At 38.6% G+C, this 16,392-nt stretch overlaps 2 protein-coding genes and 1 non-coding gene across 7 annotated transcripts in view; 1 reads left to right on the plus strand and 2 right to left on the minus strand.

The window, feature by feature from the left end:
- Nucleotides 1-914, minus strand: part of LOC131944071 (uncharacterized) — a 21,793-nt gene extending 20,879 nt beyond the window's left edge. The window contains exon 1 of the mRNA XM_059304561.1: nt 766-914. The gene's annotated coding sequence lies outside the window, so the exon portion shown is untranslated. The remainder of the gene's footprint in view (nt 1-765) is intronic.
- Nucleotides 915-2,463: 1,549 nt separating this feature from the next.
- On the plus strand, nt 2,464-15,393 carry LOC131944070 (uncharacterized). Of its 5 annotated transcripts, none has more exons than XM_059304559.1 (6): nt 2,464-2,729; nt 7,930-7,994; nt 9,592-9,688; nt 10,434-10,501; nt 13,204-13,311; nt 15,020-15,393. In XM_059304559.1, the coding sequence occupies exons 1-6, from the start codon at nt 2,622-2,624 to the stop codon at nt 15,300-15,302; spliced, it is 729 nt and encodes a 242-aa protein (XP_059160542.1). In that variant the 5' UTR covers nt 2,464-2,621; the 3' UTR covers nt 15,303-15,393. The 5 variants fall into 5 exon arrangements, with proteins under 5 accessions (XP_059160542.1, XP_059160543.1, XP_059160540.1 ...); XM_059304560.1 differs by having other exon boundaries at nt 2,465-2,657; XM_059304557.1 differs by lacking the exon at nt 2,464-2,729 and adding an exon at nt 4,702-4,811.
- Nucleotides 15,394-16,139: 746 nt separating this feature from the next.
- Trnal-uaa (transfer RNA leucine (anticodon UAA)) lies at nt 16,140-16,222 on the minus strand. Its single transcript has one exon. It is a non-coding gene; the product is annotated as a tRNA-Leu (tRNA).
- Between the last annotated feature and the right edge of the window lie 170 nt (nt 16,223-16,392).

A 16,392-nucleotide genomic window follows, 5' to 3' on the forward strand; every position in this document is an offset into this window, starting at 1 on the left:
TATATATATATATATATATATATATATATATATATATATATATATATATATATATATATATATATATTTGAAAGTATGTTTCTGTTTTTCCTTAACGTTTCACTACACCTTTCATTCAATTGCCATGGAACATTGGGGACTTGTTGCGAATGCTACTGCGGAAAACAACTTAATTTCCGAGTGGAGGTGTCCTATCAGGGTACTATTTGGCGCCCAATGCTCACCCTTGAGAACTATGGCGCCTGTGTTCGTTTTAAAGAGTTCGATATCTATTTCAGTAAAATTTATGAACAAAGATTGAATGCTGATTTACCATACACACATATAATTATTTGTGTATTTTCGATGTTTTCCCCATAACATAACCTTACTAATAAACCTTGAAGTAGTAGCTTATTATAGTTTATATGAGATGTGTTGTTAGCTGTGATACTAATATAGTTGTCGTGAACTCCCCTACATTTTCTTGTAAGCAGAAAAAAGTCTGAAAGAAACACTGCTAACGGCCTAACCCTTACTTATCCTATAGATTGTTTCAGGGTAAAGATTAGGAATCGGCCATGCCGGAAGAGAAAAGTTAAGATGTGGTAGAAGTTGGAGTCACGAATAGAGTTCGGGTTTCGCAAGGTGTCATGGTTAATAAGTTGTAGCAAAACTATCAAAAACGATTTTCATTTTTACAGCCTGAATTCCTGGAATTAAATTAACTTACGGCTAACTTCTTAAAAACTGTACCAACAAACGACTTATTCTAGTTCATCTCACCTAAGCTAATGTAAATTGTATGAAACTACAATGCTATTAAGACATTGTAGGTATATTGGTTTGCGTTAATTAGACGAACGGTATGGGATAATCCATGTTACAGAAACAAAGAACGAAAGACGATGGACTGATTCACGTCTGCAAAATGTGTCTACACTGTTTTAAATTGTAGTTTGTTTGTGTTTTGTTATTTCCGTTCTTTTAGTTGATCCCCCGTATATTTCAGTACAAAGGGATATTCCCGATCACCAAAAAAAAAAGTACGATAGCGGCAAATAAAAGAAAATAAACATTTTTTTTTAATATTACATAAAACTCAGGGAGGTGTAAAACGTCTAGATTTGCAAAAATCTCGATTTCTTAAATATTTTTTTTTTGCACGATTACAATACTTTCTCTGTACTTCGTATACTAGAAAGTAAAAAAAAAAATTAAGGAAAAAATTTATTCAAATTTATTCAAATTTAAATTCAACTTTATTCAAATTTATTCAAAAAACGGTTACAATTGTAGGCACAAAGGCCTTTTTTCACATTGGCCGTTTAAACAAAGGTTTTTCTTATATTTACAAATTACTCACACAATCACAACTTTTTTTGTCCTACACAATATAATGCCCATGTCCTGTCACAACAGACTGCCCATGTCCTACACAATATACTGCCTGTGTCATATCACAATATACTGTCCATGTCCTATCACAACAGACTGTCCATGTCCTATCGCAAAAGGAATGCATAATGTATTTTATTTCTATTCATTTTATTCATAATTATAAATTTGAATTTTATGATATATAAAATTTGGGGTGAGAGGGTGGGGGAGGGGTAGGTACACAAGGGGTAAATGACAGGGGGTAATTACTCCTGGGGTAAAGTCCACTTAGTCCACCTAGCCCTGATACTTCTTGCTAGAGACGGAGGCCCCCCCCCCCCTGAGTCCACCTAACCCTGATACTTCTGGCTAGAGACGGAGGGCCCCCTGAGTCCACCTAGCCCTGATACTTCTGGCTAGAGAAGGAGGGGCCCCCCTGTCCACCTAGCCCTGATACTTCTGGCTAGAGAAGGAGGGGCCCCCCTGTCCACGTAGCCCTGATACTTCTGGCTAGAGAAGGAGGGCCCCCCTGAGTCCACCTAACCCTGATACTTCTTGCTAGAGACGGAGGCCCCCCCCCCTGAGTCCACCTAACCCTGATACTTCTGGCTAGAGAAGGAGGGCCCCCCTGTCCACGTAGCCCTGATACTTCTGGCTAGAGACAGAGCCCCCCCCCCCCCCCAGAGTACACCTAGCCTTGATACTTCTGGCTAAAGACGGAGCCCCCCCCCCTCCCCTGAGTCCACCTAGCCCTGATACTTCTGGCTAGAGACGGAGCCCACCCCCCCCCCCCCCCGAGTCCACCTAGCCCTGATACTTCTGGCTAGAGACTGAGAGCATCTGAAAATTTTTAACGAAACCGCAGCATTAGAAACAGGTCCAAATTGAGTTACAAAATTTGCCACAAAACCACAAAAGGACGTTGTAAACTGAGTAAAATTTTGTAATAAATAGATATTAATATAGACAAAATAGGGCTTCTATACATAAACGGATAAAACCGAGCCCAACCCGGGTGACAAAATCTACCACGCCACTGCTCCGTATCACTCTCTATCCTCTGTAACAATATACCAAAACGAAAAACCATCCCACACTATCCGGGTTGTGTAGGAAGGTGGGAATGTGTAGGCCTACAATAGGAAAACTGTGTCACGCAACCTTAACCCACGTTTTGTCACCTAGACCACTAAAAAAATGTTTCAATTTTATACTGCCGCGGACCATATCTTACATACAATCAAGTAAAGCAGACAAACAGGATGTTAGATTTTTTTTTCACAAAGGAAAGGGTTAATGTTCGTGGGTCTTGTTGTTTAAAGGACAGAACAGAGTCGTGTCCCTTTTCTCACAAGTGTGCATTATATAAGGTAAGTGTTTATTTACATTCTTATATTTAATCCAGTTAAATGAAATTTTTTTATTATTATTATTATTTCAATGTTACGCGTCGACTAAACTTTGTATTATATATATATATTCGAGAAGATTTTTTATTAGCTTATAAAAACAAAGACAATGCAAATCTAATCGTTCAGGTCTGTTTTTTTTTTCTTTCTTGTATGCAGAGTATAAAGAAAGAATTGTAATCGTGCACAAAAAATAAGTAAAATTGGGACAGTATTCGTCGTATTACACCACCCTACTTTATCATGTACGGAACATAAAAGATGTGAGGAAAAAAATAAATCGAGATTTTGACAAAGCTTGACGGGTTACAACCTGCCCAGATTTTCTTCCTGGCATTTCTTCGGGGGGGGGGGGGGGGGGGGGGGAGGGATTTATAAAGTCTATCCCCCCACCCTCCGAACGAGTTGGAATTTATATAGTAAACATACTTTTTATACTTTTCCAGCCCCCCCCCCCCCTGGAAAATGTAGACCACCAAGTGCCCCCCGCCCCCCGCCCCCCCCCCCCCCCCCCGGAGAAAAAAGTCTGGAACAAACACTGAACCTGCCGGAAACAATCCTGTTCTTCTGTGTGTGTGTTTGTGTGTCTGTGTGCGTGCATGTGTATGTGTGTGTGAGAGAGAGAGAAAGAGGGAGAGAGAGAATTGTTACAGTTAAGTAAACGAAATTTCATAATAAATCACTTTCAATTTTTAAGTGACTTCCAATATCCTGAAGTGGTAATTTATTTAAATATTGATTCTAAAATTACTATCGTTACACGGATATACCCGCTCAGGAGTTGGACTCCCATTAGCCAGGCAGGCCTCGACGCAGTGAACTCCAACTAACTGGTAAATTGTGCACTGGAACAGTCTCACGAAGATGTTGGTTTGAAACACTACATATGTCCCCGGGCGCCGGCCGTAGGGGGCGCTGAAATGGCTCATTTTAGCTACAGTTTTGAATTATAAATATAAAAAATTATTTGGGGGGGGGGGGGCGCCAAATTGAAATTTTGTCCCGGGGGCGCCAAATTGAAAGTTTGTCCCCGGGCGCTGGGAAGGGTCGCTACGCCTCTCGCTCTCACCAGGCCTTACTTCCCCCACCCACAGCCGCGGGACGTCGTCCTACTTTCTGGTTGGTACCCAGCTTGATCGCGTATGTTTACAAAATAGAGCTACGGTAACGTGGTTTTTCTTGTCATCTAAATGTTCGCTATTCAGGCCTATGTGTTGTCTTGATGGAACAGGGATTAACACGATAAAAATTTAGATATATTTAAATAAGCTATTAAAATACATTTTCTAATGATGTTTTGCTTTTCTTACAGACTAGATTTCTTTACTAGATATACTATCTATATATATATATAATTCTCTTCTTGGATACCCTAGAAAACACCAAGCTGTAAGCGCGCTCCCTACCACCCCACCCCTACATGGTCTGGTGAGCTGTGGTTCACGCTTAATGTTTACAATCGTAGAGCCGGGTTTAGTGACGGCTATGAGGGGCAGATAATTTAGTTTGAAACGATTTTAAACTTACAGGAGGTAACTAAGGAGGCTGCTTTCACGGGGGTGGAGGGGGGTAGGGTAGGGGTTGGGGGAAAGGAGAGTAGGGGGCGGGGGGTTTATCGTCCTTAACGACCTACTGATAGTGTTTTAAAGCAAATATTTTCAGTGGCAGCATTGGTAGTGTCGAATTCACAAATTATGAATTACTGAAAAGTAGAAAATAAAACAACTAAATAGCGGCGTCGCGTATGATACACCGCGGGTCGGCTCGTATAAAAAATTACAACTACACTATACTAGATAACTTTGAATTTAACCCTCAACCCATGACGATCCGCCCCAACCGCAATCTCTCGATCACGTGGTAAGAAGAATAAGGCTACAAGGGTAATCTGGGCCCAATGCGCAGCTATTAAGGGTTATTTTCGCCCATTGCATAGCTGTTAATGTAATTGTGTTTTGCATCCAGTTCCTGCCAGCTCACGGGTTAAAATGCCAAATAACTTAAAGTAATGTTTCAGTCAGCTAGACGAAATTTCATACATAGGTATGAGATCTTATTCGCTGTTATATGTGATTTTTTAAGTGATTTGTGGTGACTAGTAGTACTTTAAGCTATTTCCGATTCTTAAAAAAATTCATAAAAAAAAAATTAATAAAAAACGTTTTAATAACAAGTTTTTAAAAATGCACTAAAAAGTAGAAAATAAATTATACACTACTATTTAAATTACTATAAAGAAAAGCGTGGGTCACTTTAGTACCTATTGGATACCTTTACTAATATTTGAGAAGAGACCCACGCTTTTCTTTATAGTAATTTAAATAGTAGTGTATAATTTATTTTCTACTTTTTAGTGCATTAGTACATAAAAGCTTGTTATTAAAACGTTTTTTTATGAATTTTTTTTCAGTACTTTACATATTTTATTTACAATAGTGTTACATGACTAAAAACCATTGCGCGTCTATTGAACGTGATGGCGCAGCTATTAAACCTGATGGCGCAGCTATTAAACGTGATGAAGCGTGTGGTGTGGTTGGATAGACATGTCTACTAATTCGGTCCAAATTTTAATTAATTCATAAAAAATTAATTAGGCATCCAATTAAGTCAAATTTAGTTTCAGATTGCATTGTCTTCATGTCTTGACCCACGTGCCAAATGTGAATCGTATCGGTCAAGTAGAAGTTTCCGAATTTTCACTCCTGCGTTTCGATCTAGACTGACGACAGACTGTCGACAGACTGTCGACAGAGGAAGTGAGTTAAATAAAAGCTTGTAAAAAAGATAATTAATGCTTTATTTAGAAAGTGCTTATTTTCCATTTTAATATACTCACACTGTTTGTTTTCATTTGGTGCGCAATTGTTTTTTCTTTTATATAATTCAGCACAAAACGAAGAAAATGATGCTCCACCATTTAGATAACTAAAGCGTGGGTCGCTCATTAAATTTGAGTATTTTTGTAACAATATTCAATAAATAATATGGTAACCCACGCTTTTCTTTATAGTTATTTTAATAGTGGTGCATGATTGTATAAAAGTTTTTGTTATTAATTCGGGTTTTTTTTTTCAATACTTAATTTTTTTAATACAATAAAATTGCATGAATAGCGCGGAAAATAGTACTTTATGTAGAAAACTTTAATTGATTCGTAAAGAAATTAATTTAACATCTAATTAAGTCAAATTTATCGTCGGATCTTGACCCACGCCACACGTGCCAAGTTTCAAAGTAATTGGCCAGTTAGAAATGGTCGAAATTCTTATCTATGACGGAAGAATCACAACAAAAAACAAAGGAATCAAGTTAAATAAAAGCTTGTAATAAAAAGAACGAGGAAGTAAGTTAAATTAAAGCATGTAATTAATTTATTTAAAAAACAACATTTCTATAGCCGTGGAAGTTCCATCCCCCTATTGGAATATACGAGAAGGTTTAGGGGAGATCACCCTCGCTTCATTTTCAATTTTCTTAACGTATTTATAGGGGGTGCTCTGTGTATATGTATATATATATATATATGTATATATATATATATATATATATATATATATATATATATATATATATATATATATATATATATATATATATATATATATATATATATATATATATATATATATATATATGAGTTCTCATTAGATGCTAAAAATCCGTGGCACGTTCCAAGGACCGCCTACAGTGACAAGTCAATGATACCACTTATCCTTCATTGGCCTTGGTGATTGATTTTAGTGCTTGAAACTAATGGTGGATTTTAAATCGAGGATTCTAGTGGTGGATTCAAGTGTTGGATTTATATAGTGGATTCTATTCAGACAACAGAGGCCAAAACGTGGCAATGACACGGGTATCTTTGAATAAAGGTCTGTCTAACTGAGCTAGAAACGTCCTTATCAGGAAAGTGGAGGTTCTTCCAGGCATCAGTTTAAAGCCCCCCCCCCCCCCCCCGAACGAAATGAAATTTATATAATTTATATAGAAAATATATACTTTTAACAGTGACTGCCCCCCCCCCCCCCCCCCGAAGGAAGTCTACCCCCCCCCCCCCCCCCGAAAATTGCAAGTTCCTTCCCGGACAAAAAAGTCTGGAAGAAACACTGAAAATGGATACTAGAAGGGATTTATATTGGAAAGACTTTAGGATAGATTCTAGTGGTGGATCCGTACGACCTCAATGGTGAATTCTGACGGTGGATTCTAGTATTGGATTCAAGTGCTGTGTCTTATGTTACTTTCTAGTTGAGGCTTCGCGTATATAATGGCGGAATCTAGTTTAGGTTTACGTGAGCGCCTGCGAACGATCATAGTACCCTAGTACTTCAGATTGAAGTGGAAGACCGTCAACAACAACTCACGACAGGAAATTTGTAAGTGCTCCGTATCCGGCGGAGTACTATGAGCCATTTTTCCCCAGGAATAAAACTGCAATGATGTTAATCACTTGTTCATTTGTATGATGATATATTTCCAAACAACTACGGTTTGTTTAAAAATTTAATAAGAAAAAACAATACTCTGTGTCTGTAGCCTATACATGCATATATATATATATATATATATATATATATATATATATATATATATATATATATATATATATATATATATGTTATATGTATATATATATATATATATATATATATATATATATATATATATATATATATATATATACTCACACATATTATATAGATATATATATATTTGTATGTATGTATGTATATATATATATATATATATATATATATATATATATATATATATATATATATATATATATATATATATATATATATATATATATATATATATATATATATATATATATCGCTTACCCAAAAACCAGACTGTAAATACCTATTTAATCTGAAGAAAGCTAAGAGCGGAAATGTAGGCTCAAAAATTCAAAAAATAATGTCTACTTATCTGCATTACTTTTACAATATAAACGTTTTGAATATTTTATTTCCTCCTTTGGTTTAAGCTTTAAATTCTTATACTTTTTTTAAATGTAAGGTATGAAATGTACATACACAAAAGCAGGTGTTTATTCTATGTCAACAATAACGATCAAGTATTTCAGTAAATCAGGCCGATGCCATTACTTTTATTGTAAAAAAAAATGTCTACTCTCACTTCCTCTCCACAGATGAAAATGTTGCAGATTCTTCTGTTTCTTCTGGCGGTACATCAATGCAGCTCCAAAAAATTTGCGTAAGTATTGAGTTCGTTTATTCTATAGACACGGTAGCCAGAAAAATGCGCGAACGAAAACTGAGTAAAAAAGTGTACATAAGAATGTTTATTTTTTATAATTTAATCGATAATTTAAAGACGTTAGCAAAGCGTGGCATCAATATGACCAAGTTAGGGTGTATAGTGTATAAGTATTAATGACTTTGCATTTGCGCATTTTTTCTGTGTGTGCAATTTTCGGTTGCGTATTTTTCCGTTGCGCGTTTTTTCTGGATGGCGGTGTTTAGTGGCATTTAGGGTGCTGGTTGTTATCACAGTGATGTATGGCGCTGGATATTTGTAGTGGTCATTATTTAAGGTGCTAACGATCATTTAGAGAAGTTGGCTTGATCTTTCTGCTGGCCAGCTGATACAGTTTCCATACTTAGGTAGATTCTATCAATTTAGAATTAGGATTTTTTTTAAAAATGTTATTGATCAAGCGGATATCACACATGTTATTATTTTAGCTGCTTCTTTATGTTGTGTTAAGGGGTCATCCATAAATGACGTCACACTCGTAGGGGGGAGGGGGGTTCGTAATTTTGTGACGATGTGTGATGAGGGGGAGGGGGGGGTGTCCAGATGTTGCGACGTCACATTTTTGCATTATCAAAAAGCAATGTTAGAAAAAGAATTTTAGACGTTATTTCGCGTTTTAGATAACTGTTTTAATAGATTGTAACAGTTTAGACAAGATTTTGGGAAAATATCGATGTTTTTAAAAAAATTCAACTGCAATTTGAGGGGTGTTGTAGGTTGAAGTGTGACGTCATTTTAGGGGGGTCTGGCTATTTGTGACGACGTGTGACAGAGGGGGGAGGTAAAAATCGCCAAAAAAAGCGTGACGTCATTTATGGATGACCCCTAAAACTATAGCCTTAGGCACGTCGGCCTCCAGTATTCAAATCTTTTCGTTGTGTATTTACATGACCTCGCTCTAAGGAGTCATCCATAAATGACGTCACGCTTTCTTTTCATAATTTTTTACCTTTCCCCCTCCCCCCCCCCCCTCCTCTTCCCTGTCTTCACACATTGTTGCAAAAAAAAAAAAAAAAAAAAACGACCCCCTCCCTAAAATGATGTCACACCTCAGCTCACAACCCCCTCAGAATCGCAGTTTCATTTATTTTTAAACATTAATTTCTTTCTAAAATATAGCGTGAGCTCGGTCAACGTAGTACAGTACATTAATCAATTTCTATTATAACTTTTTTTTTTTAAATATTTTCTAAAACGCGAACTAATAGCTTAAATTCAGTTTCTAGCATTTAAGAAATGATAAAGTGTAACGCAACACACACACACACACACACACACACACACACACACACACACACACACACACACACACATCGTCAGGCTAAAAACGAATCAACTGCATATATGGCGCATAACAAATTGACACCAAGTACGTAATTGTTTTGGAGGGAATCTCTTCCAAAACTATAATTAAGTACAAAGATGAAATAAGAAGACACCTCGTCACAAAATTGCGAAACCCTCCCCCCCACCCACCCCCCCCACCCCCCACAAGGTGACGTCATTTATTCGTGTTTCACTTTCACTTTCACAGGCTGCCGATGGGGTCGGAAGCGGAAGTGGTTGGAAAATATCCGGGATTTTTTAAAACCCGAGAGGAGCTCGATCTCCTTAACACGGAATTGACTAAGGTAAGTGTATGATGTGTGCAGAGGCGTAGCGACCCCTTCCGGGCGCCCGGGGACAAAATTTCAATTTTGCGCCCCCCCCCCCCCATATATATTTTTTATATTTATAATTCAAAATTTTTTCCCAAACCATTTTGGCGCCCCTAGGGTCGGTGCCCGGGTACATTTGTACCTCCCCCCCCCCCCGTCGCTACGCCTCTGGATGTGTGTCTCTGTGTGTTTGTGTGGTAGCGATGGATGGTGTGTGGGTGACGTGTGTGAGTTTGGCTAAAGAAAAAGTTTGATTTTTTTCCTTTGTGGTCTGAAATGGAAGACAAAGCTAAATACAGATAATATTCACTATGTAACTTTTAAGATCGTTGACTTTAATTTATAAGCAGCCATGATTGTAAGCGAACCTGATTGTAAGAAGCCATAATTGCAAGAAGCTTTAATTATAAGAAACCGTAATTCTAAGGTATCATGATTATATACAACCTTTATTATAAGCAACTATAAATATGAGCAGCTTTATTGATAAACAACTTTTGTTATAAACAAGTCTATTTTTTTTTATACTTTATTATATGTATTTTACTGGATAAAACATTGTTCTGAAATTATTTTTTTTTTCAATTTTGGCGTCACACCTCAAATGGTGTCACCTGGTGCGGACCCCCCCCTTCACCCACACCCCCTTGTAACGCCACTAACCCGTTTTAATTCCATATTTTACCCGATATTTTTATTTATTTTTACACTGAAACAGACCTGGTCCACCAATCAAGAAGCCTCGGTCACCGCGAGAGCAACAATGTTTCACGCATGTTGTGGATCGTAAGAGCCTTTTTGCTTTTTTTATTTGTTTTAAAACTAGCAGTAAAATTCCAATTCTGTCATTGTTGCTCTAATAGGGCTGGTAAGTAGGTCACCAACCAGTTCTACGGCTCAATAAAACCTGCATGAGCCATAGAACTGGTAAGTGACCTACTTACCAGCCCTATTCTTTTTTTATGTCATCTTTATCTTATTCCTTTGGTGACCCATAACGAGCAAAGGGCTGCAGCCACACCTCTCTACCGGACTCTGTTGTGTGTAGTTTTCTTTATCTTGCGCCCATGTAAAAACCTGGCAACACTTGCCTCTCCTTCCACCGTCCTTCTCCGGGATTCCTCTTCCCCTGGGGATTCCAGCCTAAAGCCTGCCTCGCGATACTATTCTCTTCCTTTCTGGGGTTATGCCCGACTATTTATTGATGTATGTAATTGTAAGTTGTGTATTCCAGGTAACTCATTATGACATTACAGCTATCCGGATAAATATAAATCTGTATACATTACACACACACACACACACACACACACACAAACACACACACACACACATATATATATATATATATATATATATATATATATATATATATATATATATATATATATATGTTACGGTCAAAGCCCGAAGTCGGCCAATGCTAGGATTGGCCGGCCAATCCGCGCATTGGCTAATATCGCCTCCCATAGGTCGGTCAAAGTCCGAAACTTTGCTTGATTTCGGCCTTTGGCCGGCCAATCCGCAGACTGGCCATGGTGGACCGGCCAAAGTCTTAATTAGAAGATCATCTGTTTAGGGACGACCGGCCAAAGTCCGAATTAGAAGATTATGAGCAGATTTTTTTTTTATGTCGTAAGGATCATGAAATTAAGTCTTTATTGATTATTAATTTAAAAAATTAAAGTAAATGACAGAAACATTCAAATTTTTTATTGTACTATAGTCTCAATCTATCAATATCATCATTTGTTACAACAAGTTGAACTTTTATGGCATTTAGAATGATATAGCAGCTTCTTATTTTTACACTTGCAGCAATTTGTTGTGCACTTAGTTGTGTAATTGCAGCGAGTGTAGCCTTGGCCCCCAGTCAATGATTGTGAAGATGTTGGCCACATTATTGTCACGCAACTGGTCTGGGCGTTCCGCCACGGCAGTAGATGTGTTAGCTGAGGATGTCGTTGCATTTATGGCAACCTCCATTTCTTGTTCAATGTTCTCAAGATCTTCCTCAGTAATTATTTTATCGAGAGCCCATATATGGAAACTAACATGGATTTACATTTTTTTCTTTTGACAGCCATCTGCTATGTCTGTCTCATGGTCTGACTGCCCTTTTGATCCATGTCGCCTTGCATATAGAATGCTATACAAACAAGAGCTAAACAATACGTTACTCTCAATGAAAACGCACCCAGAATAATGAAAATGCGATCACAACTTAGTCTAGATAGAACATTGGCCAGGATATCCCGGCCAGTGCGCGCATTGGCCGGCCAATGTACAAAATACGCTGTCAAGTTTAAGCGCTTCGGACTTTGGCCAGTACGTCCCGGCCAGTGCGCGCATTGGCCGGCCAATGTACGAAATACGATCTTAGTGCTAAGTTCTTCGGGCTTTGGCCAAGAGAGCCGGCCAATGCGCGGATTGGCCGGCCAATCCGGGGTTTGGCCGCACTTCGGGCTTTGACCGTAACATATGTGTATATATATATATATATATATATATATATATTGTGGTTCCTCGACATACGAGTGTTCCAAGATAGGAGATTTCCGAGTTACGAGCAGTCGTGGGTGCGATTTTTTTGCTTATTTTTGCTTAGAGTTACGAGCAAAATATTTGAGATACGAGTAAACGGAGTAAAAAGTTGCAACTGATCGTGGATTGCAATTATTTAATGACTTAGTTTAGCTAAATTCCGCAACACCAAAGGAAGAAACAAACCACCTTAACAGATTTTTTTTTAAAGGCCTTCACATGAAAATGAGTAGGACTACAGCTTTCGAGCAAAGACAAGTGAAAAGAAAAAGCAGCCACGAAAATTAAGCAAAAGTAATAATCAACTATCACGCGGCTTTTTAAGTTCAACAAGGTTCAACGAATTAAGTTAAATTAAGATTAGGGATACAGTAAGAAGCATAGCGACTCTTCCCGGCGCCCGGGGACAAACTTTCGATTTGCACCCCTCCCCTCGAACTTTTTATTTGCACCCCCCCCCCTCAAACTTCGTTTTGCACCCCCCCCCCCCCTTAAACTTTCCATTTGCACCCCCCTCGAACTTTCAATTTATTTTTCCAATCCAACCCATTTTGGCGCCCCCCCCCCTAAGGTCGGCGCCCGGGGACATATGTCCCCCCCCTCGCTACGCCTCTGGATACAGTGTAGCATTAAAAGTGTAACAATTAAGTGAATTAAAGTGACCGAAAGAGTTTAGCATTATCACTATTATCAGCGTGTATAATATTATAGTAATTGGGTTAAGTAAACCTCCTTCAATCTACACGTCCGTCGTCATCTCCAGTAAGCTCAGCTTAGCCGATTCCAAAGAATATACAATATACAGTTTATAAAACCAGTTTATTTTTTCACATCCACCTCTCTTGTGTTTTTATAGAACACGTGTTATTTATCAACACATTTTTTTCTTATTAAAAGTACGTAACAAATACATTTGAGGTAGCAATTTTGTAAATCTTTTTCAGCAATGCAACCTACAGAACCTACACACGTCTGTATGACGTAGAAGGTGTGCTGGTCACACTAGTGAACTTTGCGAACCGACAGCAGGTTTTTCTTACAGAAACTTGTGTGTAAGAGGCTATATATTGTATTATGTGTGCGTGTGTGAGAGTGGTGTATGGGTATGGGGAATGTATGAGGTATTGTGTGTGAGTAGGGTGTATGCGTGTAGTGTGTGAATGTGGTGTGTGTGGTGTGTGAGGGCAGCTTGTGTGAGTGTGGTGTATGTTCATGGTGAATGTATAAGGTGTGATGTGTGCGTGCAATGTGCGAGTGTAGCGTGTGGCGTGTGCGTGCGTGCAGTTTGTGAGCATGAAGCGTAAGTGTGGTGTTTGAGGGTAGCTTTTGTGAGTGTGGTGTATGAGTATGGTGAATGCATAAGGTGTGGTGTGTGAGTGGGTGTGCGTGCGTGCGCGTAGTGTAGTGTGTGAGAGTAGTTTGTGAGTGTGACGTGTGAGTAACGCGTGGTAGGGTAACTTGTGTGTTTGGTTGTGTGAGTGTGCGTGCGTGTAGTGTAGTGTAGTGTAGTGTAGTGTAGTGTAGTGTAGTGTAGTGTAGTGTAGTGTAGTGTAGTGTAGTGTAGTGTAGTGTAGTGTAGTGTAGTGTAGTGTAGTGTAGTGTAGTGTAGTGTAGTGTAGTGTAGTGTAGTGTAGTGTAGTGTAGTGTAGTGTAGTGTAGTGTAGTGTAGTGTAGTGTAGTGTAGTGTAGTGTAGTGTAGTGTAGTGTAGTGTAGTGTAGTGTAGTGTAGTGTAGTGTAGTGTAGTGTAGTGTAGTGTAGTGTAGTGTAGTGTAGTGTAGTGTAGTGTAGTGTAGTGTAGTGTAGTGTAGTGTAGTGTAGTGTAGTGTAGTGTAGTGTAGTGTAGTGTAGTGTAGTGTAGTGTAGTGTAGTGTAGTGTAGTGTAGTGTAGTGTAGTGTAGTGTAGTGTAGTGTAGTGTAGTGTAGTGTAGTGTAGTGTAGTGTAGTGTAGTGTAGTGTAGTGTAGTGTAGTGTAGTGTAGTGTAGTGTAGTGTAGTGTAGTGTAGTGTAGTGTAGTGTAGTGTAGTGTAGTGTAGTGTAGTGTAGTGTAGTGTAGTGTAGTGTAGTGTAGTGTAGTGTAGTGTAGTGTAGTGTAGTGTAGTGTAGTGTAGTGTAGTGTAGTGTAGTGTAGTGTAGTGTAGTGTAGTGTAGTGTAGTGTAGTGTAGTGTGTGAGGGTACCTTGTGTGAGTGTGGTGTATGAGTATGGTGAATGCATAAGGTGTAGTTGTGAGTGTATGTGCGCGTAGTGTAGTGTGTGAGTGTAGTGTGTGAGAGTGATGGGTGAGTGAGAGGGTAGCTTGTGTGAGTGTGGTGAATGAATTTGGTGAAAGCATAAGGTGTTGTGTGCATACATCTGCAGTGTGTTAGTGTGCTGTGTGAGTGTGAGGGTAGCTTGTGTGAGTGTGGTGAATGAATTTGGTGAAAGCATAAGGTGTTGTGTTCATGCACCAGTAGTGTGTTAGTGTGGTGTTACGCGCACGTGTACAATTGGGATTGTGGTGTGTAAGCGTTGTCTGTGTACAGTGTGTGCGTGTAACGCGTGAGTGCATCAGTGGTTTATGAGTGTGTGTGTGTGAGACTGAGTATGTGTGAGTATGAGTGTGTGTGTGTTCGTGAGTGTGTGTGTAAGTGTGTGTAAGTGTGTGTAAGTGTGTGAGTGTGTGTAAGAGAGAGTGCATGTGTATATATTTGTGTGTGTGTCAGTGCATGTGACTGGGGGGTGAAACGCTTCTTTACCAAAACTACGTTTCCACCCTACTAGAACAAGCAACACCTGCACATGCGGATGCGGCTGTACCATCATCACTATCATCATGAGCGCCGTGACCCTCAACCCCAGGTACCCGCTGAGCAGCCCCGACCAGTTGACCCTCTCCTACGTCAAGGTGCCCAGCTTCTGCCGCTGCATGAACAACCTGCCCACCCCGAGGCTCTCGCCTAAAGACGACTTGGACCAACTCCCGAGCGATCCTGTTGAGTACACCCAAACTGAGGAACCCCAGGCAGAGGATGAGCCAGAGACAGATGTAAAGAACGAGCTCTAACGTTTTTATCTAGTACCTACACCTAGATTCTAACTGCCTTTTAAACAGAGTTTCTTCCAGGCATCCCCCCCCCGAAATTTTTTTTACCCCCTCCCCCTAAACGAAATGAAATTTATATAATTTATATAGAAAATATATACTTTTAACAGTGTCCGCCCCCCCCCCCCAAGTAAGTCTACCGCCCCCCCCCCCCCCAAAAAAATTTCAAGTGCCCCCCCCCCCCGGAGAAAAAAGTCTGGAAGAAACACTGTTTTTAATTTTTTAAAACTTTTAAGCTTGTTTTTTTTTTAATTCGCATATATTACATATTACATAATATATTACCAAAACTGAAATATTTTGTTGTTTATGTTTAGTATCATCATGTTAACTGTGTGTATTCATCCTAAATGAAATGGTACTCAAACTTTAGAAACCGGTATTAGGAGACCACTTAAAAATTGAAAGTAATACAAGTATAAGACTGTATAAGTTTATATGAAATTTCTTCCACCTAACTGAAACATTAGACAATTTAGCATGGTCTCTCGGAAATAAAATACTACTTCTGTTCAAAAGTTGATAAACCTGCGAATGCATTTTAATACTTGAGTTTGAATATTCGTTCACCTAACTTGAACGGTTCTCTAATTATTGACTTGTTACCAGAAGTATAGTAAGTAGTACTTAGTTTAGCGAAAACTGGTCATAAGTTGAAAGAAAACTACAATAATATAATAAACTCATTTTAAAAATTGACAAAATCTCGACTTTAATTTTGTGCATGATAAAAATACTTCCACTATAATCCGTACACAAGAAAGTAAAAATTCAGTAAATTATATTTCAAAAACTTATTAGCACGAGTGGGGTTCGAACCCACGCGGAAATAATTCCATTGGATCTTAAGTCCAACGCCTTAACCACTCGGCCATCGTGCTGGTACTTCATATTCAGAGCCATATGGATAAAATCTTCAATACAACTTAGATAACTCTGGTTATGAGGAATCTTTCTTGTTACCGATGTTTAGAGTAAGGTTTAGGATAAAAGTCCTTGTGACTCCTAGGCCTACATTACATTAAATTGTTAATTTAGTTACAATGATACG

The sequence above is a fragment of the Physella acuta genome, unplaced genomic scaffold (assembly GCF_028476545.2).
Source record: "Physella acuta isolate Inbredline_101_S28 unplaced genomic scaffold, ASM2847654v3 ptg000480l, whole genome shotgun sequence".
Lineage (NCBI taxonomy): Eukaryota > Metazoa > Mollusca > Gastropoda > Physidae > Physella > Physella acuta.